The following is a 26,644-nucleotide window of genomic DNA, read 5'->3' as shown; positions in this document are numbered from 1 at the left end:
TTGGTTTATTGACTCTATAACAAGATGCCTAGATTTACCTCAGATCTTGCTATGACACAAAGGGTTTGGAATTGGTTTAAGTATTTGGTTAAAGATAAGCAATTTCAAAGACATTAGACATTTCTGGCAATGTTTTTGAAAGCTGCAATTCAAAAGAAGTTGTCAAGCACTTGGGAATTCATAGTTGATTACCTACGTCTCATACCTTCCCTATAAAATATTGTTCTTAACACATAGAACAAACCCTGAACGTGGCAGTGTTTTCTAACCATGGAACAAACCAACAAATTTTCTATTAAACAGTATAAAAGGATTTTTAAAAGTAATTGCCAAGATAAGCTCAGAAATGTCTTAGACTTGTAAATTTAAAAAAGAAAGAAGTTGCTTAAAATACATCTAAGCAAGTACTCCTTTTTCACCTGAGTTCTACTGTTCTGACTCCTCATTCCCACTCAGCCAGAAAAAAAAAACATTTAAACAAATCATCTTCGTCTGATTTAACCACCACTTCACATTTCAGCTTTCACATATTCTCTATTACCAAGCCAATGAAAACCAAACAAAAGTCATAAGAATCACTGCCTTAATTCAGTTTACTTCTAAAAGCATATACACTTGCTTTTTTTTGTTAATGAACTAGTTGTTACACCAACCTGCTCATTTTCTTTATTTCTAAATTCCATGGAACTATCTTTATATCTGTAATTTCACTGTGAAATTTGCAAGAACAGTGTTTTAAATAAATTAAAACAGACTTTTTGTTGCAAACAGTTTTTTGAAACATCTTCACAATAAGAAGCCTAGAATTCATTTAATGCATTTGGTGTTACTGTAAGTATGTATCCAAATATTTAATATGTAGACAGTGATTTTTAATTTAAAAAAAATAATCAATCATGCTGTAGGGAGAAGATTCTTACATGCAATATATGCGTACATGGAATACAATAGTAGCTATACATATACTTGCATTGTATTTGTATTTCTAAAACAATAATTTAAATAAACTATCTTTAAAGAAAAAATTCAAGCTTCTTTGAAATGGCCATCATGAGTGTCATGCAATAAGAACATTTAAGAGCGTAATGAATTTATTCAAGTGGCAGTATTAGGAACATACTTTCTGATAATATTGAAAGAAAAAAAAAGTTTTTAAAGTTCAAAGTTGTCTAGTTTTATGTGCCTAGAAGTGGATACTGGCACGTAAACCACTGTCTGGATTAACTTTTGAAAGCCTGGTAAATTAGGTGTGCACAAATTGAAATCTACAGAGATTATAAACTTACAGCTGCAGTATGCATCAAAGAAAACCTTATCTTGTGAGCAGCATGCCAAGAAATACTTGAAGGCTAAGCAAATCTCACCAAAACTGCTCAGAAGATGATACTTCTATTGAACAAGGCATTCATTATTTTAAAAATTTATTTAAAATATTAGCAAATGTATTCTAGTTCCATGGTAAACATTTTCAGTAGAAATTCACAGGCTTAAGTGAAGTAATGTAATATTCCTACAATCTATTTGCAGAGAGAAAGTTATGGTAAATAAGAAAGTGAGTTAATGAAACTTATCCAACATTGAGATACCAGCCTCAGATCTATGAGGGTTACTTACAAAAATACCATTAATCTTTTTATAATATAATCATATTAATATTAAAATCATATCCAGATAAAGTGTTCACATAAGGAGCAAATTAATACCTTCATAGACATAAAACCCTTGAGTCAGACTAAAATAAATTATTATCTACAGGTCAAGAAAGACAGACAAAGGGTTATGCTTGGTGGAACATTCATTGCAGTATTGTTTGATCACCTCCCTTGAACACCTTCTGAGTAGTCAGAAGTTTAAGACCTTCCAGTTATAAATCAAAGGAAAAAAAAAAAAAACAGTTGAGGGGAAAAAAAAAAAGTCTGGCACATGACTGCAAGCATGAAATACTGGCTCTTTAGAAATATCTAGAAGTTTTATCTTTTATTTCACAAGGGCTAAGACTATAACACATTAATCAGCTATTTTTATTCCCCCTGCCCCATACAAGACAGTACAATCCACTGCAAAATCCAACAGGCAGTCTAGCGTTTTTCCTGAGGCACACAATTTGCATTTTTACTAAACATTAGTCTCACCTTTATACTGAAAGATGACTAGTGATGTCCTGTCAGAATTTGCCCTCTCTCTAAATCTGTAATTTTTAAAGAGAAATCAGGTATAGAACAATTTTTGCTTTTTTTACCAGGCTACTTCAGATATACCTCTTACTCCATGTAAGATGAATAAAGAAAAAAGTCTTGGGGAGGGAAGAGTGGAGGAAACACAGACATGATAAGATCTTTTTGGTACAGAATTTTGATTTTGTAAACACAAATGAATAGACAGATAAACTTATTCTTCTGAAGCACCTGTAATGCAAAAATTACAGAAGTGTAATAACTTCTGATCACAGAACCAAAAGTTCAAACCAATTAATGTGTTTTCATTATTAAAGCTAAGATGACTACCAGGTTAAGGTAGATCAAAGACGATCTTGTCATAAATGTATGGTTATTAACAAAACTTTAAAAATATAACCTGATAGCGTCTGTTGAAATAATAAGACATCCAAATAATAGCTTTGCAGTGTCAGTTTTTTAAGTCACAGTCTTCTGTCAAATGTTGTCTTCTGATACTAGCTTGTATTCTCATACTGGTTTTGATTTTCTTATTCTTGGCGATGCTCCACATTCTGATTTTGCTGCTCCATTGACAAAGGTAGCTGTAATTTTAAATTAAAGTATAGTAAACAAACACAATTCTGCTTCACTTTAAAACATATAGAAAGTAGACCGGGGGGTGTGTGTGTGTGTGCGGGGGGGGGGGGGGGGGGGGGGGGGTGTCAGCTTAAGCATTTGCTTCAGTTGAAATTGACTTGGAGTCAAGTACATAAAATGTTTAAGAACTTTGACTACACAAAGTTGATATGAGCAGGAATCAGACAAAAGTTGCTTCTAAGTCTAGCCTCCTATCTCCAGGAATGAACAATGCTTCATGAGTAGTATTAAGAATGGGACAAATACAGAGTTGTCCTACCAACATAATTTCTTTCAGGTTCCAGGGGAACCTCAGTGATTTCCTAAGGTCTAACTTGCCTTTAGACCATTGTTTTATTAGCCACTGACAGACTGAACCCCAGGAATTAAATCTCAATCCATACTTCTGCAGAAATTATTTCTCTGTATTTTATCTCTCTCTTGTGTTAGTTTTAAATATGCTACTACATTAAAATTGTCTATTCTTATGTTATGAGAAACAGCAAAGAGTAGTTTGCTATTTACCTGCTCAAAACTTAAGATTTTAGAACTCTGTGGTGTCTCCTATCAGACATTTTTTGAGCTAGGTGGTAGTTAGTCTCTCCCCTTACTCTTTAACCAGGATCTTAGTTTAGTTGTTCATTATTTCTTAAATAACTTTTACTGATTCCTTAGGATTTTTTTTTCCTATTTTAAAGCATTGTATTACACCAGTACGGCATGTGCTATCCTAGACAGTCTGCCATTTCACACTTACTAACTTTGTCTGTCATTAGCTTAAGAAGCTCAGGCCACAGCATGAAGAGAAGCTGCAACAGGATAGATGGAACAAAGCAACATATGAAGGATTTACTGTACACTTCTAGTCCTTCTTTTGCCAATTAAATCTGGCATTTATAGTATAAATGGCATAATCTGGATTATTTTGGCTACACAGCTCTCCATACCCAACAACCTCAAATATATATTCTTTTCCTATATTGTTGGGATCCTATGCAAAATATGCCTACCACTGTAAAGACACATTAACTGCAAACCAGTCTGAATTTCATCTTAAGAGCTGGAGGACAAAAGGCTTCTCTATTTACCTTCAAGTAGACTAAAGAAATGACTTACAGCTAATGCCTGCAACTAAACTACTGGCTTCAGTAGAAGCCACGCTCCCCTTCAGAATATTTCTACAAGTGTGAATACTTTTGCAATTAGAAATAAGATAAACTGATAAACAATGTACATCTTTCCACATATGCAGTCAGAGAGGTATAATGCCTGTGCTGTTCTTTGTTATACTCAATTGAAGCAAACATGAAATCAAACAGTGTCACTTCTGCTACTCTAAACTGTAATCATCTTGGGAACTTAAGAATTGTGCTAATTTCATAAAACAATACAGAAAAGCAATGAAGTTATTCATCTGGAAAGGAGAGAATGATCTACAAGACTAGAGAAAGAAAAAAGAAAAAAGGCATCTACAGTTACATTCAAAACAGAAAGGCTGTTCTGGAATAATAAAGAAAAACAATGTCATGAGCACCCTAATGGCCTAGAATCTTCCAACTGGTTTCAGCCAATGCTGACTAAACTAGTAATCTCTGAATGCGAAGAGCTTCAACCCCTCTTAGTAGGAACTAATACGTAAAGATCAACTTCAGAAAGAGAGCCAGCCTGTGGTAAAATTCCCAAGAAACTGCATTTTTTCAAAGCTCTACCCAAATCTCAGAAGTGATTCCCAGTGTTTCATACGTAACCGTATTGAGTGTTTTTTTTTATATATATATATATATACATGCATACTAACAAGAATATGAAATTTCACTCTGCCAGATCTTCATAACTCCTATTTAACTCACTTAAAATTGATATAACATTGGAATCTGGAAATTATACGTCATTTAATTAAAAGCCCTTCTCCATTAGTTGTCTGTTGCCAGCTACTATGATGTTCCTTTGGAGTTCTTTTCCAGTGGGTTTGATGTTTGTTACGTGATGTGTCTTTATATAGAACAAACATAATTTTAATGGTTTGAAACATAATAAAAACAGAACTTAAAAAATACAGTAGGAATTTGGGATGATACTTTTTTTTTTTTTTTAAATTATGTTAAATCAAAAAAATTTTCACCAGTATTTTAAAAGACTGATTTAAAACTGAAAGAAAAGCCTGGAATCATTAAGCCCAGTTTCATGAAATATTCCTGAGTTCAGTGAATAATCCTGAAAATCACCCAGGGCTAACACTTCATACAGTTAGCACTCTGTGTGCTGTCCTGTTAGCAATATGGAATTAGAGAAGAACATGCCCTAATGTTTGAAGGAGGTGTAATACTATCTATATTCTCTGCATGTCAGGAGACAGATGGTTTTGCTCTTTTACAGAAAGGAATGATATAAGCTGATACATCTGGTATAAAAGCATCTGGCCTAGAAATAACTGGAAAAAAATATTACACCACTGACCTCTATTTGGTTCCTTTTTCGTTCGTTTGTTCTTCGTGTTAGTTATTTTTTTCTTTGGAATCTGGCTCTTAACATACTCTCTCCATTTCTTCAGCTGAAAATTTATAAATTTCCACATCATCCAGGCCTGTGTTAGACAAACAGCACTCAGGCAGCCAATCCTAATAAGATTTGAGATTTTGGAGACAGTTAGATAAAAGTTTCAGTTAACCATTAATAGACTGCAAATCTGTACCTATTTTATTTTTTCTCCAGAAGTCTGCTATCAAAACAAGTAAAATCTTCCTACCATAGAAAACCAGAAGTATCAGAAGGGTTTACCCAAGACAAGGTGTGTTACACAAGAAGTGAGACAAGGTGTGTCACACAAGAAGTGAATGGAAATTGTATCTAAGTATATTGCTAGAAGCAAACAGGTTTATCAAGGAGTTATGACCATAGCTTTCAATGGCCGATAGGAAATTGTGTCACTGGGGCCTCTTCTGCCAAGCAAGCAATCTATAAATGAAAAATCATGTAGATTCAAAATCCTTCCCACACACTTGATTACAGGCATTAAGTTATAAGAATGTTAAAGTGATGAGCTTATGCCACAAAAGTAATAACATTTTAAAATTAACAAGCAAGAGTAAAAGATATACAAAACAATATTTTAGGAAGGCACCAAACAAATAGTTAAAAAATTATGGGTATTAATATCACCAAATGATACTATGTCCAGTATAGACATAGATGAAAAAAAAAGTTTAACGAGATGATTATCCCAGGCTTTTTGGATGATTATCAACAATTAATTTAAAAAGTTTCTTTTTTCTTTCTTGTTTTTCTATTTCCCATAAATCCTATTCTACTACTTTTGTGAAAAGAAGATAGAAAAGAGAACAATATTTCCCTTCCCTTAAAAATAAGAGAAAAGCAGCACCCAGGGAAATTCTTCAAAACACATTATCATTCTGGATTGTTTTATTAAAGGATATTTTGAAATGCCACAGTATACAAGCATGAATGTCTACTAGCCTTGTTATACCTCACGGGGAGTACATTGAAGTTTCCATCTGCTATGGAAAATCCTGGATTCTCTGCTCTTGTCAGACCAAATCCAAATGTGAGGACAGATAAAGTTAGGGTCAAAAGACGCACCATTACGAAAAGTAGAGCCCAAATGGCAAATCTGAAAACAAAATAATGAAATTAATGTGCTTTCCCCTTTTAGTCCATTTCTTTTCAATAAAGTCAAACATACAAAGAACTTTGCATTAAAATTCTCTCAGCAACAACAGGGAAATGTCCACGGAGGGGACCAATAATTACAGAAAAACTTGGTCATCAGCAAGCATTCAGTCCTGCCTCATTACACAATCTTTTGACTAGAAAGTACAATGAAGTAAAAAGATGCATCTCAAGCTGGCATTCATGCTGTAAGCCATTTATAAGTAATGGTGATGTATAAAGCCAGAAAGCTGATGCTAAAGGTATAATATACATTTATTAAACAGTTGGAAGGTCAAGACAATATATGCAATTTTTAACAGCCAGATGTTTATAGGACAAAAAGGTAATCAGATAGCTAATAAGTAACAAATGACAATTATTTCACTTTATAGATAACAGAGTGCCATCCTGCAAATTTTCAGCATCTAGAAGTTTTTACTACAGAATGTGGAAAAAAACCCTGAAGAACAGTTTTATTAAGCTGACAATAATATCAATTTTCTAAATTAATTATTACTGCCATTACATAAACATTTCTATAGGAAAAAGACTTCATATCCTGTGACTGATGAATGGATTAAAAGAGACACCAATGTGAAAAAAATATCTTTCCAAGATTTCCACTAAAAAAAAATAATCCAGCTCGTTCAACTGATTTCAAACATAAAGAAAACATACTTTAAATCTCTCACAGTATAAGCAAGACTGCTTAAAAAGCAACTCTTCTCAAAATCTTTTTTCGGAGAAGGGTGTGAAGAAAGCTACAATGTCTGGATGTGAAACTGTAAGAAGAAACAATAAATTCTAAGCTAGGAAAAATACCTAGTATCTGACATTGTGTTGTTTCTACAGTTCACATTATAAGTGCTACATGTTATAATTGAAATAAAATGCCCCAAACACTTCTGCAGTTCATCAGCTATGAAAACCAATTTCCATTTCCAGTTATTTAAACTGTGGTAATGTTGCACATGGGATAACTGATTTCCAGCCAAAGACAGACATAGTTGCTTATCTGATCATTAGAATCTTCATAAGACAGGAAAATATGTTCTCCTAATCAGTATATTTAACCTTCATGGTTTTGGATGGCATATAATGAAAAGCAGATAATCTCATAGCTCCAAAAACCTCACAATTAAGTATGACATACAAGTGAAAGATAAACTGTCTTGCACTTTCACTATTTGCATCAGTAAACATTGATTTTTTGCAAAGAACATTCAGTATACCTATTTAAAACATTAGCTTAAAGGAGCACCACAAACAAACCTTGTGAAAAGATCAGAAAGAGCAGCAGTATTATACCGCCCCAAGGGAGGCTACCTATAAATAAGGGACTGCATGAAAGAAAGCAAGGCTTTCGTGATAATATCTTCCAGTTGGGCAGTCGCTCAGAAAAGGAAGAAAGAATAAGAGACAAGAACACATAAATGAGACAAGGCTGCTTTATTCAAACTGGAACCTCCAAAAGTCTTCACATTCAAATGGTGAAATGTATCCAATCCTTCCTAGCATGCCTCAGTTAAAATATCTCAGTTCCCCATCTCCTTCCATTCTCAAATGCATTACTTTAATACCCATTAATTCTCAGAATACTTGAGAATCTTAATCAAGAGATGTATAATTCAAGACATCAACTACACGTTTTGAGACATTACCTTCTCTGTTGTATAGTTACCTCCCTTTCTCACCTTAACAAAAGGAGAGAGACCTGCAAGAACTTATAGGGAATGCTCCTTTTATTACTTCTTTGATTAACTGTTTTTAAAAACGGATGTCCCTACATACAAAGTTTATGAACATTTAAGCAAACAGCAATTTACAGAATCGGAAGCCAATGCATAGATATCTGAGATGGGACTTCAGCAAAAGCCTCAGCAAAACCTTATGATGATATTGTGAACTGGTGTGTTTGCTTCCTTGACTCTATGTAATGACAATAACTTGCTTGCGGAGTCAAAGCAGGTAATACTGGACATTGAACAAGTGATATTTGCTACCCGCGTACCTTTACATACATGCAAATCCATTTATACACAATTATTAAGCAAAGTTCTGCCTTTTAATTAACAAATGCAAGATTTACCCTTTTTGATTGTTTTCATCACTGAAGTAGGAAAGACGTGAGGCATGAAAAATGAGTTCCACTAAATAGTGAGGTACCATCAGAATTAGCCCCAAACGCTGCAAACTATAAAACAGAAAAGTTAGGAATTTTAATGAAATTATGAAGAAAATACATCTATCTATTCAAAATGGGCATGCAAATACTTACTTTAATATATAGGCACCAGAGATATGAGCAATGTAAAGGCAAATATAACATAGCTGCCTTGGAATATCTTCCTAAAATTAGAGAAATTATAATAAATGCTGTTACAGTTTAACTATGTTTTCTGAAGAAAAATAATACAATTTATCATGTTTGGTTATTTTTCACACTACTGTACAAATTTCTGAAAAGAGTATCTGAATCAAAAACTACAGACCACCTGGACTAAATTAGATAGGAAATGCAAGCAATTAATATAGAAATAGTATATAAATAACTTAATATACAAAAAAGAATATGTAGATATTTATGTAGCTAAAATATTAATATGAATAATTGAAAAGAATATGTATTTAATTAACTGTATTGAAAACTTCTCTCCATACCTTTTGGATCCTTTGGAAGTATAGCTCCAGCAGTGAGTGAAGCCAATAGGCTATCTGGCAAATATAGAAGAATTTTACCTGAAAACTAAACAATAATTCAGGTTAAGAAGACACAAGGTGATGAGTTTAAGCTTTCAACATGAGATAGAAGATTTTATTTCATTATCTTAAATTAATTCTGACTCATTATAGTTTATGATTCCATAACCACACAAACCTCAAATACAAGACAACTCTGTGGTGAGTTTTTTGAATTAGCATCCATAATCTTCTTGATAGCAAGTTCTGAATTGCCTTTTGAGACAGTAGGAAAGAAAAAAACAACAAGAAACCCATCACACCGAAACAGTTCATCTTGTGAGCAGTGGAACTCCCTTCCTAAAATATGCGTATTATCCCCCTTCCCTTTATCATACTCTCGCCAGAGAAAAATGGAGGCCAGGGGGGATGGGCAGACAAAACCCAGAATTTCGTAAGTCATCTTAATTAAAAAAAAAAAAAAAAAAAAAAAAAAAAGCAAGCTATAAATCCCCTCTAATTTGAAAATTCAGTCTCTGACAAACATGCTTCTTTAGTGTGAAAGAGTTCAGCAGTCCTATTATATATCCTATCTTGCAAACTCTTTCACTTTAACTCAGCTACCATAGTTAAGTTAAAGAAAGCTAAGAACACATGTATCTCTTGGACAGATGTTAAATTCATCAAAAACTACCTTTGGATAAAACAGCTGGCAGTTTTCAAACTGAAGAAAGTATTTTCATCTAGTTGCCATTCTTACAAGGTACCAATGTCACTGCCTTATTAGTGGTTCCCTAAAATTTGGGGTAGATAACTATTCAGTGAAGTACCAGATTTTTTCAAATTGAAAATAGAACACTTACAGCATACGAGAATGGGGATAATCTTTCCAGAGTGAGGTTGGGTTCATCATGAATTCTTCCTAAAGAAAAAGGCCATTGATTTAAGGACCTTCTTAATACTTGAAGTCTATTTTTTAAGTAAAAACAGCAAATAGACTGTTACTTACTGTATTCAAAATACTTGCTCCCCATATAAATGAAAACAAGTAGAAAAATGCTAGCTGTCCTGATTCATTGAATTTGCTGTGCTTTGTTTTTGACAAATGCAGGTGTCTATTAATTTTCTAGAAACAAAAAGCAGATCAATAAATGTAATTTCTAAAACAAGAAAACTATTTGGGAGTTAGTGTTCACTCCTGAATTATTTTTTCTTTTTTTTTTTTTTTTCTTCCCAAATCTCCCATTCCTCAATCAAAATACATAGCTCCCACTATTTAAGACCTTGATCAGCACTTTGTATGACAATTAGCTTTAGTAAGACTTGCCACTATCAAATCTCTTTGTACACTCAAAACCCATTTGAGCTTCTGTGGCTTAGATGCCCTATAAGACATTCTAAGACCCTTCAATAATAGATGGTCTTCACAATGGCTTTAACAAATTCAGTTTACTTTGCAACTGGTATAAAAGAGCACACAATGAAGTTTGAGCTCCCTCTTTAAGGTGAAGCTCAGCTGACAAACAGAAATCCATCACTGTAGTAATTTTCATTTTTGATCTTCTGAATATAGCTTATGAATCTAATGCAGCAGACCTCATTCACAGGTATTTCTAGTAGGGCATGAACATTTAATGTCTGTTTTTACAGAAAAATATAAGTTATATTGATTGAAAGAAAGATTCAGTGGTTTATACCATTAACAAATTGAGGAAATATCACCATAAAAATATTATAGAATCATTCAGGTTGGAAAAGACCCTTAAGATCATAGAGTCCAACCATTAACCTAACACTACCAAGTCCACCACTAAACCAAGGTCTAGTCACATTTTTGTCAAAGAACAAAAGAATTGATCACAACAGGGCTTCTCAATGCTAAACCATTCCTTGTACCACAGCTTACACTTAACTTGAAGAAAAACTCTCAGCAGCTGGTGGCTAAAAAGAACATGTTTATAAAATAAGTTATATCCCAGTAATAAACTTACGTCTAATACGTACTCCTGGATTACAGCATGCAGATTAATAGCTACAAGCATGTAGAAGAAGATTGTGGCGAAGTCTTTTGGACCATAGTCATAAAAATGAAACTGCTCACTGTTGTCATCTAAAAAAAAAAAACACAAAACCCAACAAAAAACAACAACAAAAAACCCCGAAGCGTGTATTTTTACATTCTTATGAAGGAGTACTCTGTGCAACTGAAAAAGGGCAGCAGTGACCATTGTTCTTGCAAGTTATATTAAATTGATACAGGATACTAGTTATAAGTTTTACGTTTTTGAAAATCACTTTTTATGCCCTATTAGATAACTTGAAACTTCTTTTCCTTTGATACAATGACACAGTTGTAAGCCTAGAACAAAGTATTGAGAACAATATACACTGAACAGTAGCTTCAATCCATTTCTTTCACCTAGACCATCAAAAAAAAAAAACCAAAAAAACCCCCCACAAAACAAACAACACCCCAGACACACCAACACCCTATCCTCTATACTTTGGTAAAGCCCAAATGAGATTCCATCATAAGCAGCATGACTTATATGTAGGAAAAAAACTATATAGCAAGGAACCCTAGTAGTTCAACATATCAGCAAGTAACAACTTCCCCAGGATTAGTAATACATTCCTATAAATCAAAACCAAAATTGCTAAAAAAAAAAAAAAAAAAAAAAAAACCACAAAAAAACCAACCACATTCATACTGTTAAAAAAGTACTTCAAATGTTTGTATTTACCATATTTAAGTGTGGGAGAACTTATAAATGAAATTAAATTTAAAAAGCATGTATCAGGAGCAGTAGACCTAAGGAAGCCTTATTTTGTAGGAATGTCTCTCCTTTGGCCCACAAAGACCCATTACAACCACCTCACTTTTCTTTATGCATCTGAGACTGCAATGGAAAAGAAAGAACTTGTACTGCAACTCATCAAGAGCCACACATCCTGATTTACAGGCTAGCATGTCTAACATTTATATTCTTCTGCTTTCACTTAAGAGGGGGCAGTAACTTGGATGTCTCAGCTATACAGCCACCACTTTTCATAAATATCAAGGAATTCTGTTATCTTTAAGACTTCTACCCTTTGTCAAAAACTTTGTGTTTTCCAAATGCAAAACAGCAGAAATAGACATCAAACAACTTTTTTTTTCCTAAAGGAAACTAGGACAGAAGGTGTCAATGGAGCAATTACTGCTTCCTGTAACATGAATGGTACCTTAAGGTCCTAATGCACAGGACATCCATGTAACTCTAAGTGTCACATGTCCTACTTCCATGTTTGAAAGCAGCTTGTGATATAATCAATGAACAAGTAATTGCATAGCAAATGCTCCATCTGCCTAGTTTCTAGCACTTCCCCCCCCCCCCCCCCCCCAAAATGGACCTTCACTAGTAATATATTCATTGTTTTCAGAGGGCCAGAGTCAAGACCTGAAAATTGCTTGTGCAGAACTCATCCACACCTCCTATTAAAACTAAGGGAAGCTATACCTTGTTCATATATATATACACACACATACATACACACATATTCATGCACCAAACACTATGAAGAAGTCACATCTTGGTATCTTGGTACACAGGCATCTTGGTAACTGACACATGGATTTTACTTTTGTCTCTGCTACAGGAGATTTCTACTTGATGCTGCTCAAATATCAGTAAAACAGAAGCCCACTGACTGTGTACACCTCAAATGTTCAACATAAATCATCTCAGAAAACATTTGCAAAAAATAATATATATTCATTACTGCAATGTTGATCAATGCACTATTTTGAACATACTAAATGCAGTCAGTGCTACATTATTTCAAACGGTCATAGCATTGAGGTCTGAAGTTTGGAAGTCAAGATTAGAACGAAAGTCCTAGATTTTTGCTAATTTCTCTGGACCTTAGTTCCCCATCTGGAATAACAGGTACTACAGTACCTATTTTTTCCAAGACAATGTGCAGGTTAATTCCTGGAAAGAACTGAAAGTTATCAAATTAAGTTATCAAATAAGGAAATTCCATTAGCTGCTTACCACTCCTGTATATAGTGCAGCAGGTACAAAAGATTAAAAAAAGTAAATCTTTTTTTGGGAAAAAAAAAAAAAAAAAGAATCAGTACTGTCTCTCTTTGTTATTTAAAAGCATGACTGAATCAGCAACATCAGTTACTTGAGAATAATAATAATATATTTTTGAAATATAAACCACAAATCTATTACTAATGACATACAAGAAATCATGAATAAGCAACAGATACATAGAAGATTACCAAAATATTCTGTTACTTGATAACTCCTGTTGATTGTATCAAAAACTGGAAAGAATGCATGCTTGCCACATCAAAATGCAAGTAAGTAGCAGTGTTAACTACAGGAAAAATAACCCAGTATTATTCACAAGCAACAGAGAAAACACTAGAAAGTTTCAATGAATACAGGATTAGTAAATTCAAAAGCAGACAGACAAATATGAGAGTTCTACTACATTATAAAAGTGAGGTGAATTGAAGTCTTGAGGGGAAAAAAAGAGTAATTTTTAATAGTTGAGCTCTTATATTACAAGAAAAAGAAATAGATTCGATTTAATCTCACCAATGGTATAGGTGACATTGTACTGCATAGCAATAAAGATGATGATGCTGCTGGCTGGGGCCTGAAATTCAAAAAGAAACAAGGAAAAATTATCAGATTTTTCAAAAAAGCTAGACTATAAACACCCAAAACTAGGAGATTATGCCATCAACAAATGTTCTCCCACACAAGATTTAAATCAAAGAGGTCCCGAAAGTGTTATTCATCTCTCACAAATGTGGAGGCTCAACCTTGTTGCAAATCCTTTAACATTTGCTGCATAGGGTCAGGACTTGAATTATGTCCTTTTAGCTAAGGATCAAATTACTCACTAACTCTACTAAATAACATTTTAAAGTGTTTAGAAGTGTAAATGGTTTTCATTTATTTCAAAAGTTAAAAGACTCTCTAGATTAAATCAGATGGAAAGTTTCACCTAACTCTGCAAGGTATTAAAAAAAGTGACATTCTGGCTAAGTGTCCATATAAGTAAATAGAGTATTCAAAACATCATAGTAGAATGATAAGATCCACCAATTTCTTGTATGAAAAATCAAGCATTTTCTAAGAATTACAGTACAATCAAAGTAACCAATGGTATACTTCTATTGTTACTTTTTCTCCAGTGGCAAAAATAGTTTATTTAAAAAACAACCAAACAAAAAGCCCCCAACACTTTCAGCCATCCCTACCTCTTCAAAATGCCTTCCCATTCCAATGTTGCAGTATATTTAGCCCTTAGCTGTAACAATGGAACTGTTTATAATGTGGATTACTGTATGACCCTACAGCCAAGGGGTAAGAGGTAAATATGTTTGCTTAGTTTAGCTGAAAACATTTCATCATCTGGTTTGCACAACTTCAAAACCAAACACTTATGCTGATATAGCTTACCACTCTTTCAGTTACAACACAGGGATATAAGTGGAAGGGAAAAAAAAAAAACAAACCCAAACAACAACAAAACTGGTTTCTTTGCTGCAGAAAAAACGCAACATGGAATTACATCCTACGCTGCCAATAGCAAGTACATTTATTATGTTTGCAAGCACTCAGTTATCTAGTTCATGAATCAGACAAGTACAACAGGCATAATCTGAAGACTGATGTAACAATACATTCTTGTATCTTTTGTGCTTTCTCTTAAACTGATCTTCATAGATATGACTTAAAACATATAAATATAAACTAGAAAAATGAAAGCTGTTTTCCTCAGATGTCACACCATCTAATTTCTGGAAGTGTAACTAACAACATTTGGGGCTATATAAAACAAGCACTAATTTATCCAGCTACAAAGTAAGCAAGAGGCACAACAATGCAAAAGAAGATCCTCTGTAGCAAGAAAAGGGAGAAGGCAAATCGCTTAAGTACACTGGCAGTGCATCTGTGAAATTAAGCAGTAGAGGAGTCATAATACTGGAGTGCTTTTAAGAGGAAGTCTCATTAAGGAAAATGAAAGTACCAATTTTTCTGGCATACAAAATTGACGTTCAGACACTGCAATTCTACAAACAATTTAACCTTTTGTAAGCCAGCACTAACATCAAAAGGAGTAATCCTGCCTTTCTCTTTACTGCTAGTTGCTTCTTGTCTCTGTCCCACACTTGTGCCATCAAAAGCGGTGGTGTGGTGAATTGGACAGGAAAATTATAGAAGTTAAAACTGATCCAGCAAAACAGGAAGGAGGAGAAAACCCTATTAATCTTAACACAGATAAGTTTCCCAATATGCTGCACTGCTCAGCCACAGAAGTTCTTTTGCGTCCTTGATGGGGAGAATAAGCAGCCAGAGCATCAATACCAACTTAAAGTGTTCGTGGAACGAGAGTACGAAAAATTCATTGACAACTGCTCCTGGAGAGACAGGGAAAAATACACATAGTTACATAGGTATGGATGTCATCAGGACCTAACTAAAACAAACATGCTTGTTTTCAGTAAGTCATCACTCAGGACCCACAGCAACAGTCTCCGTTGTAGAAGGGCATTCAGGCAGCACCATGTAGCTTCAATTAGACCCCTTCATTAGGGAGTTTTCCTGAGAATAAGTGCTTATTTTTGTGCTCTTTGGGAGAAGAGTGTGGTAAGAATCTTTGCTAGTGCCCAGCAAGTTAGGTTTTCTGTTTGTCCATGAAGCATACAATGTAATACTACAAGCATTTCCCTCTGCTGGAAGTATGGGAGCCCCATTAAGTGGTATTCTGTGGTAAGATAGCCACAGATACAAAGGTGATGTAAATTGTTCTAGAAAGAAAGAAATCACATGAAACACTCCAAGATGATACTAGAAGCTTAAAGAGAACCACAAAGACTAAAAGAAAGTTTCTTTAGAAGACGAAGGCCCACTTTATTGTCAAGAAAAGGAGTAGGATTGGGCACATAAAAGACTACAAATATTCTCAGATAAGGAAGAAGAAAGAAAATAACAGTTAACACACTAAAATTCAACTGCCACTTTTCAGTATGTTATAATCAGAGTGAATCTCCTACACGCATCTATAGACCTCATAATAATCAGCAAAATTAAGGTATGGGAAAGTACAATTAAGGTGCATAAACAACCTTACATAATTTTAACATACTTCTTGGGTTTTGGATGGTCTCATGGATATGGGCAATTGAATACCATGCCACCTAGAAAAGAAAACCCTGTATTTACTATAGTACTATGTAAGCCCAAGCAAATCATTCAATAGGTAGTGAACTGAAAAGTTTCATTTACACATTCTTTAGCTTATTAGTGTATAACCTATGGTACCATGGGCTAGATTAGGAAATCTGCCATTGACGGATGCATCTGAAGTTACAGTAAGCATAAAATGCTGTGAAAAGCACTGATTTAACAACAACAACAAAAAGCTGCCCTTCAGTGCTTCAAACTTAAAACCTAAAAATAATTTAATACAGAAAGGAAATCAAGACCAAAAGAAAATAGACATAACAGCTGTGTAGACAAGTTCAGTAACACTTAGGAAGCACTCAGTATAGAATCATGATAAATGTCACCAAAATTTACTGGAAAAACATCAGTATTTTTGTTTGTTTGGCAGACTGGATTACCCATTATAAAAGTGGTGTAAGACCTAGACAGTGAACAACAGAAATATAGATTTCATTCAAATAACTGGTATGGTTTCTGCGGTGAATGAGGCAGAGGTATAATACAGAGGTCTAACCTGTTACATTGCACCACTGTTCCTCTGCATAATAAATGCAAAGGTGTCTCAATCAGAAAAGTAACTTTTGCATCAAAAAGGAGCTGCTGATGTTTATATTGTACAATAAGAAGTATAATAGTATATATAGTATATATTCAAACAAGCACAATAAAAGCCTATCACAAGCTACACTAGAGTCTAGTCTGCATTTGAACTTTTAGAATTACGCTGACTAGAAATGAGATCATTTGCTAATTATCCTTGGGTATAACTAACTCACCCTTTTTCCTCTAAATGAAATCACCTTAATCAAAAGAATAAAGCTCACCCCAGGGGAGCTGCACAGTCCTTTGCAATACCTGCAGAGTTACAGAAATACAACTTCTATGGTGTATAGAAAGCCTGAGTTAAGACAAATGGAATTCCGAGATGGAACTCCAGAAGACATAAATTTTTTTAACAGCAAAAGGACACAGAGCAATATCTTTCTAAAAGTACCATATATATATAGATACATTAAAAGTTCCATCTGGGATCCCAAACAGGGTTTACTTAATCCCAGGTGCAGACATTTACTTTCTTTCTTAAAGCCTTCATCACCTGAGTTGTCAAGCTCCTAGCTATTATTTTAATCCCAAAACTGAGTTCCGCATTTAATATATTAACTTTTATGACATACTCCTCCATGGATGACACAACTTATAATACCACAACACTGCATTTGTCCACCATTTAGAAGGAAATTATCTGACCATCACAACTGCTTTCTCTACTTTATTTCTGTCCAGTATCCTTAATGTTAGAAGTGGATCAAGATATATACAAAAAAAAAAAAGCCCCCCAAAGCTCTCTTCAGAACATCTACATGTAAGTGTTTTATCTCAGAATTTAACAATACTTTTAATTTAAAATGATCAGATTTTTAATGTTATCCAACTGATGGGAAACGTTAAAAAAATTTCCGTAAAGTATTTAAGTTGTAATAACAATAATAGTTCAGGAAAGTATTTAAGTTGTGTATCCAGAATTTAAACTCTGTTCACCAAGCCTTATCCCATACTCTACGCCAACATAAAATATTCACGTAGCAACTCAAACACACACAAGGCTTTTGTCCCAAAAGTGGGGAAAAGATGCCCAAGAGAGATACCTAATCCATCACCCCAGAAACTAATAAACAGCTTCCACATGGAAATAAGCTTTATAATAACTTTCAAATACAAAGACAAAGAGGAATTCAGAAGTCGAGCTGAGACTGTCTAATCCCACATTTTTCTTCAGATTATCCATCGCTAGGGAGTTGAGCCAATGACAGCAATGGATTGAGCAGTGGTGCAAAAGGGCGACCAGCAGTTTTTAACTACCATCTAGTTAAGCATGCTCAAATCATGAGAGACTGACCCTCTTTATAAGCGTTCCTAACTGCTTTACCACTTGGACTTTTGAACTGGGGGGGGGGGGGGGGAGTAAATAGGCACAACAAAGAGACATAAAACAACTCTGCTTTGAGCAAGGGGGGCCTGAGGAGCTTTGTAACTCAGGAGACTGGAACTGAGTAAAAGGGACTTTATGGGAGGGTGCTAGGAATGAAACATATGCGGAGATGAAGGAAAACTGAACCAGAAAAGAAAAGGGCAGCAATCTGACAGAAGAGGCTGAGAGGGGGTTGCATAGTGAGAGCGGGAGCTGGCTAAGACAACTCAGTAGGGAAGGCACTGGGGAGTACGTGAGCTGGGGCAGGACAGAAAAGAAACGAAACTTGCTGCGCGGGGAAGACAGCCGGGACATGGAGAGGAGCGTGCCCGAGCACAGTGTCACCTCGGGAGTCAGACCTCGGGGCAGAGAAGAAACGAGGACATCACCCTGCGAGGAAGAAGGGAAAAGGCAGACCGAGCCGGAAGAGGTAGCGCAGAGCTGCTTGGCAGCGAGGCTGAAGCGAACGGAGGGACGTCCTGGGGAAGCTCCAGAGCGGGAAGCCGAGGGCGCCGCAGCTGCCCCACAGCAAGATCAGGCGCTGCTCCGCTCGGCAACCACCGGCCCCCTCACCTTGCCCAGTGACTCCGCTATGAGCCCCAGAAAGAAGGCCATCACCAGGAAGGATGCAGCATCAGCATGGTTCTGAATGATGAACTCATGGCTTAGCAACGCCGGGCTCCTGCTTTTCCTGCGGAACCTCATGGCGGTGACAGCTCCCAGGCCCGGGCAGCCCCACCGAGGGGAGCAGTACCTCTCCCTGCACCCCAACGGCCGCTACCTCACGCACGGTAAACACCACCGGCCCTAAAAGGCCCACCCCCTTTCGAGTTCCAACCAGTCAAACTTAAGGGCTCTTATGATTGGCAGTCCTGGTACCTAATCGTTAGGCGGTCTGGAAGAGCTGTTTCTAAAGGAGGTGGTGCTTCGAAGGCAGTTGGGCACGCGCGGCGGGAGAGGGAGTCCGATGTGAGTGACACGGTTCCTGCCAATCCCCTATGCGGGTGGGTGGGGCTCGCTCTGACGGCCGCTGCGGACCCTAGTGGACGGGGTTTGGCTCGTGCCGGAGGCGGGCTGGGCGCTGAGGAGATTCTCGCCGGCAGAGGCCCAGTGGAGCCACCGTCTTTGGTGCCGTTCGATCCGGTCTGGCCTCTGTGTAGGCTATGCTCGCCGCAGCTCCAGTGGCGGCCAGGTAGCTCCGTTCTCCTAAAGCCTACGAGGCACGTTGGTCGGTCTGCTCTCTTCACGTGTCCCAGGACTGCGGCCCGCCTAGGTGGGGGGAAGCGGCTCCTCATCATCCCCTTCTAGAGTTCAGCCGGGCTCTCTCACCTGCGGCTAGACAAATGGGGAGAAACTGTTGAGAAACTCCCCATTTCTTTTTTTTTCCCATTAAAATGGAGAGAAAGGGGATTCAGGGTGCTTTGCAATCCTAAAAACGTGGACATTTGGCTATCTTGCTGGAATTCAGGAGGAAAACCATACCAATTTATCAAAAAAATGTCAACGAGGGAAAGGGTGAAGGCCAGAGGGTGGCATGGCATCCCAGAGAACAGGGTTGGAAGAGAAAATAAAAATTAGGTCCCATCTGGCAGCCGGGTGTCTCCCCTGCTGTACTGAGCGTGGCCTCAGCTGATTGCAGTGAAGAGAGGATCCACCTGGATCCAGTTGCCAAATATGACATAAAATACAGTTCAGCTGTAAAGTAGTTTTGCTACATCTTGATTATTAAATATTTAATGCTCACCAAAACTATTTTTTAGTATGCCTGAATTTGCTTTCTGTTAAATGTTCTGCTTAGTCATTGAGTTTGGCTACTATGCTCGTACTCCCTTTTCCACCCTTATTTTGAGTTTCAGGCTAATATGTTCAGAAACTGGATTTTATGTTTGAAATTAAGAATTGCTGCAGAGCACATGTGCTATTTGGGAAGCAACTGCTATGCATGTTCTTAGCTGAAAAGAGGATTTAAAAATTAATTACTTGTAATAAGTTGTTTACAAATCATGACTGGGGTTTTTTTTTACAAAAAAAGAAACAATAAAATTGAAAGAATTTCATAATTGTTTAGCATAATTGCTGCTTCTTGTTTCTTTTCTTAAAGCTATAAAAATAATCCTGACTGACAATTAACTGTAATTCAAAACAGTTTCAGTTTCATTTCTTCCTGGAACACATTAGAAAAAGGGGCAGATAATGCTGAATAGGAATGGGAAACAAGAAACAGGAACTTGGAACATCATTTTGCAACCCAGAACATACTAATCTGATACAGCTCATAACATTCTTTTTGGACCATATCAGAGTGAGCAAGATAGTTTAGATTTTCATTGTCTGGGAATATGGTTTTCTAGAAGATCAGTACTCTAGAAGATCAGTCTACTAGAGTAGGCTGTAGGGCTTTAAGAATTGTTCTATACTTGTATAGCTTCTACATTAGTAGCTTTGCAGATAATTTTGCTTTCAGCATGAATTTCAGCTCTTATACTTGCTTAAGTTCCAAACAAGTAACATTGAGTTTTTATTTTTAAACAAAACTAAAGCAATTTAAGAGCAGATAACTTCTATGATTTGTTACTCACTTACATAGATGCATGCTTTCTTTAGGACAAGGTAAGATTTAATACATTACTCAAATTTAAGATGCATAATTAATCTATTAATTACACTATCTTAGCAAAATTAATCTTAAGGCAGATTTGCTAGCTACAAGACTTGGAAGATTTAGAGCATGGTTACAATGAGAAAATCAAATATGATAATTTATAGTAATATTAAACTAGTGTTCAAGTGTGTGCTTCAAGAGATATCCAGTGACTTCTGCTCTTCTATATATACTGGCTTAATTTTTTAGTATAGACAGATGCTGTATGCTCAAGAGAAGACCACAGTTGTCTAAACTGATTATTTCAATTAACAAAAAGCTTGAACCTATTTTTGCAGTAAAACATTGTGTGTAGGAGGCAAGGGAAAAAAAAAAGGTGTGATGTTGCAGACCACAATTTTACTCTTTAGAACCCTGTGGTCAGGTTCTGTTTTTCCTCCTCTCCTCATGACAGCATCATGTTAAGGTAGTGAAGTGTCCCCTTTTACTTACTATGTGTATGATACAATTTTTTGATACAACTCTAGTGTGCTGAACTATGTCTTTGGAAAGTAAATAAACTACTTCTTAAAGCAGTGTACATGTGTATAAAAAGAGACCAGTGAAACCCCATACTTGTATTACTTACACTTAATTTTCTCACGTATCTCTTCAGAATTTAGATTATCTAATGTTTGGAAAGTGAGATAACTGGATGGACCTACATGAGGACAACCCACTAATTTTTCTGGCCACCTACTTTCCTGTGTGGTCTATAATTCTGTGTCTGTTATTTAAGCTCTAAATCCCAGGTTTAAAGACACAAAGGTTTTTTTTTTTAATCTCTGATTCCACAGTTTCTGTGTTATATGTAGTCCCCTTTCTCATAAATCCCACTGTGTCATATCCATTGTCCTATCCTTTAAACAAACGAACTTAGCAATCATAGCTATTCTTATTTTCATAGTTGCTTTTTCTAGTAAAAAAGTAAACAAAACAAAAAAACATAGCCTCCAGTTAAGAAAAGATTTCCACTTTGCTGTTGGTTGGTCATGTTACGGTTATGTACATGGTTATGTATTTAGTCAAGGAATTAAACAGAAAATTAGAACATTATGTCCCACTAGCCACCTAGGTTGAAAACAACTGCATAGGATTTAATATTTAGTCTGCTATTAAGTTTTGTTGTTTTGTTGTTGTTCTGTATAAAAAAGCAAAATGAAATTAATGTCTTTTGCAGAGCTGTAGAAAGCAACCAGAGATCTGCTTGACTACACAGAAATAGCTAAGAATGACTCCTTTATTTTATGCTTCAGTTAAAAAAGATAAGCTAATTCTGAATTTGAGTAAATTCAGGGAAGAAAAAAGATCCAGTCATTGTCTTGGGGTAAGTAAACACAGTTTAAAAATCAAAAGGCAAATACATTGGCTATATGATTTCCTTTTGTGTGTTAAAAGACCATCAAAGATTGGGATTTTTTAATTATTTATTTTTTATTATTTTATTGGACATTGTATGAATGCAGAATAGTACAGAGACTCCATCTAACAGAATTTAGGATCAAGTAGATAAGATAGATTCACTCTGGGGAAGAACGATACCCCGTAAGCAGTGCAATGGCATCGAAACACATTCATTGTGTTCTTTTGGGACTTTGGGATGGGGGAGGAGAGATAACTTAGGAAAGAATAAGCTGGGAAAAACAGAAGAGATGTGTACAGTAAAGCATTATAAAAGTCAGATTGGGGCAAACAGCCATTGGAATGACAGTGTCAGGCAAACTTGCAGGCAAATTTTGAACTGCCAGAGGTTCTTGCTTTGTGTTCTGCTTGACTTGCAGGTTAGAATCTATATGTGATTTCTCTGCAGTCCTCAGCTACAGTCACATGGCAAACAGTAAAGGAAGTATCACCTGGGTGTGACCAAAGTGAGGATGATCTTCCTTGATTTGTTCTGGGCCCAGGAATACTTGAGGGTGAGGGATTGAGGTGTTTGAGCCTGTTTTGCTGTCTGTCTGTTCTTAAGACACAGGTTTTACAAGGCAAAGTACAAAAAGATTGGGGTTTCCAGTGTATATGTTTGTAAAACATCCTCTTTATGCTAAGCATTTTGCCTGTGCAGAATCTTCCTAAAGCTAACTGACTTCCAGTTTATGGGGCATGAAGGGTTCTACCTTAATTTGAGAAGGATAATGACAGGTATGAAGTAAAACAAAGTGCAAGATACATATTTCAGATGTTTTCACTTATTCTTTACCTAAAAGCAAAACTTAAATACAACAGAACAAATGGCATTTAATGACAAGCAAAAAAAGATCCAGTAGCAACAAAATATATATTAAAAAAAACTAACCCAAACAACCTCCCCCCAACAACATCTAGTTAAACAGTAGTAACTGAGATTAAAGTTACAAGAGCCTATTAATCATTGTCTATTTGAGTATAAAGGAATCATCAAATGAGCTAAGAAGGGAGTTTTTCTGTCACACTATAATTTTTCATACCAAGAAGTAGTTTTGGACTTTCCTCTAAAGTATATTGTCCAGTCATTTTTACAGAAAGGACTCTAGATGAATGATTGATAATGTTTCTGTGTGGTATTTCTTGCTTCTCTTTTCTCTTCATAAACTACTACAAAGCAGGCTTCTATTTTGTGAGGATTAAAACTTGAGATTTGGTCTTTGCATAAGTTCCCAGTTTTACAAAAATGGAACTGTGCGAAAAGGGGATAACATTTGTAGCATCAAATGTACAATAGTGAATTCTGAAGATTCTACAGTTTGAGAACAATCTGTCTATTTCTTGACACTCTACTATCTCTGAAAAAAAGAAAACTGTGTTAAGAACGTACAGGGTAGGTCATATAATTGGGACAGGGGAAGCAAAGCACGTATGGGTTTGTGCCTCTGCCCTATAATTAAAATTCTCAATGGGAACCATACATCAAAAAACCTTTTACAATTAAACAGCAGTTGAAGTCATTTTACTATAGTATGTAATTGAATGATGATTGTAGAGCCTTAAGAAAGGCAGGAAAGGAACAGGTACTAGACTTTAGGTAGCATGTAAGAGTGAAAAGCTATCTTTCTGTTCTGTGAAAAACGAAAGTAGAAATCCAGTTCAATGGCTGCATCTGGTAATCAATTACTGGCTGTTATGTAATGATGTGCAATTTCTGTGGTGACTGATTGCAGTTTTTATTTAGAATCTATTAAGCAAATTTTCTACTTGCAGAGCAGGTGGAACAACTGCTGCATACATTAAAGTAGTAGTGCATTCTTAAGAGATCATACATTGAATACAAGCTCCTACATCTCTATGGTTTTATGAAACCTTTTGTTTCATTCTGAGACTGGTTCCTCCTTTCAGGCTGAAAATCCGGTTGCAGTCTAGTATCCCTTCTTTGTTTTGAAGGGTGTCTATTAGGTGATGAAGTGATTACAAATTAGTTTGTAAGACTGTATTTAGAAAATCAAATGTAGTTAATTTTTTTGTCATGGTATGAAATATTTTCTAGAAGGGGGAGCTAGTGAATTAGAAGTAGAATGACTGGTTTGAGGCATGGTTATGTAGAAAACCCATATTATAGTTTTGATATAAAATTATTTTCTGATTTACTTTCTAGTACTATATTGACTGTACAGTTAAAAAGATGTAGTGTTGGAAGGAGCTTTCAGGTAACAGGAAAAACGCCATTCTTATTGGAGTTTCAGTAAAATCTTTCAGTCAAAAATTGCTATTTATAAATCCTGTAAAATGTTATCTTACTATTGTAGAGTGGCATTAAGATGTTTTTGATGTCTAAATGCTTAAATTTCTTATATTTATGCTGAAAGCCTCTGTTTGTTAGTATTAGTTGGGCTGTTCTTTCTAAGGTATTTTAGAGGTCCACATAGCTGAAGAAAAATGGAGTTTAAAAGGATTTTGCTATTTAATGTAGTAAGTAGATTCCTCAGATACTGTTGAATCCTTGTCTGAATAGAATCTACTTTTACATACATTAAAAAAAACCCAACAAACCTGTATGTTTGTTTATACTAGTTGTAAACCCCTGTTTTCATGTTTAGTGCATTTCATATATATCTGCTTGACACTAAACCTGCATTGTTTTACAGCATTTATGTTTACCTCATTTAAATGGTAATAATTTAATCAACAGATATATGCAATATAAATCTTTAATCAACTATTTCCACATACATGTCCGTGCACTTATGTGTTGTTTCTATTGTAATGTGCATTTCCCTTTTGGAATGGAGTTGGTATCTCTGGAGCAGCTTTCAAGATCACCAACTGATTAAAAGTATTATATTAAAAAGTGTTATCTCAGAAATTACATTCTAGAAACTAGAAAATGTAAACACTTCTATTTAATATTATAATGTCAGAGCAATATGTGCTTTTTCTACAGCTTGGATAGTGATAATAAATTAGTGACTTAGGTTTTCAGGCTTTTACATTTTTGGCCATGTCTGGGGCAGATTTAAGGGAAAATTTAAGCTAAACTCTCTTAAAATGTTTCCAGAAAACACTTCACATATGCATTTTATTTTGTAAAAGTATTTATTATCATTGGTATGAGCCTATCCTCATCATAACCATTGCCCTTTCCTTCCTGATGGGTTAATAATGTACCAGTAAAACAAAGAAACAAAAAGTTGCACTTTATACTTATTTTCCAAATTTTTAAATGACTGGCTAATAAAGGAAGAATAAGTATATCTTCAAATACAGTATGTACATCTGTACTAGAGGCAGGTTGAAAGTCTGGAGTAATTACCAATATGATAGATGGAGACTGCACAACGATCCAATAATTGGTAGTAGTTTGTGAATAACTATTTTCCTCTATATGTTCCCCCCACTGTACTTTATCAAGTAAATTCTCTACTGTATTACATTCTTTCTGAATACCTAAAAAGTGCCACCAAAACATAAATAAGAATGAAAGCACAGGCTAGAACTATTCTTGCACTTCATAGCTAGAAAAAACCACAAGTATTTCAGGCTTACTTTAGCTGAACTTTTAAGAAAGTTTTAGACTGCATTAGCGGACAAACAAAAATATATACTGTTTTCAAATCATAGAAACATTCAGGCTGAAAAGGGCCTCAGAAATTCTCTAGGCCAACCTCCTACTCAAAGCATGATGAAGTTGTTAGGTTAGACCAGGTTGCTCATGACTTTATCCAGTCTGGTCTTTGAAAAACTCCACTGCAATCCAATCTACACAAAAAAGGAAAGTAAGCCAGCAATGATGCTCAGCCAGGCCTTTATAAATCTACTATAATGAGAACAATGAGCTGTGATCATTTATTAGTAGTCATGCATGTTTACCTTTGCCAGACTGAAGGCTATGAAAGTCTGCAGGGCTTTCAACAGAGCAAAAAAATGTGTTACTTAAGACCTAAATAGGAACTTTGACAGCAAAATCTGTGTGTATCACAAATAAGCACCATGCAACCTGGTTTGTGAAGCTATGTTGTTACAACTCACAGCCAAGCTGACAGGGTTTCCAGAATTATTTAGGCTGCTGAACTCCCTACTATCAGCATTATTTCCAAAGAAGCCCTTGTCCTCTCTTGGTGCAGTATTATTTTCGTGCCTACAGAGTGCATGCCTGTACACTCCAGTGATAATAGCACTACGCAGAATCAACATACATTACCTGTTACAGAATGGACCTTGAAACTCAAGTCCTAGTTCTATCCCAGAT

General features: G+C 35.6%; 2 protein-coding genes across 15 annotated transcripts in view; one reads left to right on the top strand and one right to left on the bottom strand.

Annotated features, from left to right (window-relative positions):
* Nucleotides 1-1,408: 1,408 nt before the first annotated feature.
* On the bottom strand, nucleotides 1,409-19,099 carry LOC126045294 (translocating chain-associated membrane protein 1-like 1). Of its 4 annotated transcripts, none has more exons than XR_007508059.1 (12): nucleotides 18,921-19,099; nucleotides 13,736-13,796; nucleotides 11,132-11,250; nucleotides 10,150-10,266; nucleotides 10,004-10,062; nucleotides 9,123-9,207; nucleotides 8,740-8,810; nucleotides 8,551-8,655; nucleotides 6,277-6,420; nucleotides 5,250-5,410; nucleotides 2,575-2,758; nucleotides 1,409-2,188 (listed from the first exon to the last, which is right to left on the bottom strand). XR_007508059.1 is itself a non-coding variant. In XM_049816162.1 (12 exons), exons 2-12 carry the CDS (start codon nucleotides 16,320-16,322, stop codon nucleotides 2,685-2,687), a joined length of 1,020 nt encoding a protein of 339 aa, XP_049672119.1. In that variant the 5' UTR covers nucleotides 16,323-16,350; nucleotides 18,921-18,976; the 3' UTR covers nucleotides 1,409-2,684. The 4 variants fall into 4 exon arrangements, 2 of the variants coding, with proteins under 2 accessions (XP_049672119.1, XP_049672118.1); XM_049816162.1 differs by adding an exon at nucleotides 16,299-16,350 and having other exon boundaries at nucleotides 1,409-2,758; nucleotides 18,921-18,976; XR_007508060.1 differs by having other exon boundaries at nucleotides 1,409-2,758; nucleotides 6,267-6,420.
* Nucleotides 19,089-26,644, top strand: part of ZMYND8 (zinc finger MYND-type containing 8) — an 82,947-nt gene continuing 75,391 nt past the window's right edge. For 10 of the 11 annotated variants that reach the window (XR_007508056.1, XR_007508057.1, XR_007508058.1 and 7 more), the window contains exons 1-2: nucleotides 19,411-19,539; nucleotides 22,169-22,315. The gene's annotated coding sequence lies outside the window, so the exon portion shown is untranslated. Of the gene's footprint in view, nucleotides 19,139-19,410; nucleotides 19,540-22,168; nucleotides 22,316-26,644 lie in introns of those variants that run through there. The other variant, XM_049816151.1, reaches the window with a different exon arrangement.

The sequence above is a fragment of the Accipiter gentilis genome, chromosome 14 (genome assembly GCF_929443795.1).
Source record: "Accipiter gentilis chromosome 14, bAccGen1.1, whole genome shotgun sequence".
NCBI lineage: Eukaryota > Metazoa > Chordata > Aves > Accipitriformes > Accipitridae > Astur > Astur gentilis.
Note: the sequence above shows the minus strand (reverse complement) of the source record. Positions and strands in the feature narration are given on the sequence as shown.

Coding starts and splice junctions, on each gene's coding strand:
- LOC126045294 (XM_049816161.1), bottom strand. CDS start 19,052: ATGAGGTTCCGCAGGAAAAGCAGGAGCCCGGCGTTGCTAAGCCATGAG. Junction 8,656..8,739: donor TCTGGTGCCTATATATTAAA/GTAAGTATTTGC, acceptor TCTGTTTTATAG/TTTGCAGCGTTTGGGGCTAA. Junction 2,759..5,249: donor GAAAAAGGAACCAAATAGAG/GTCAGTGGTGTA, acceptor TTAAAATTACAG/CTACCTTTGTCAATGGAGCA.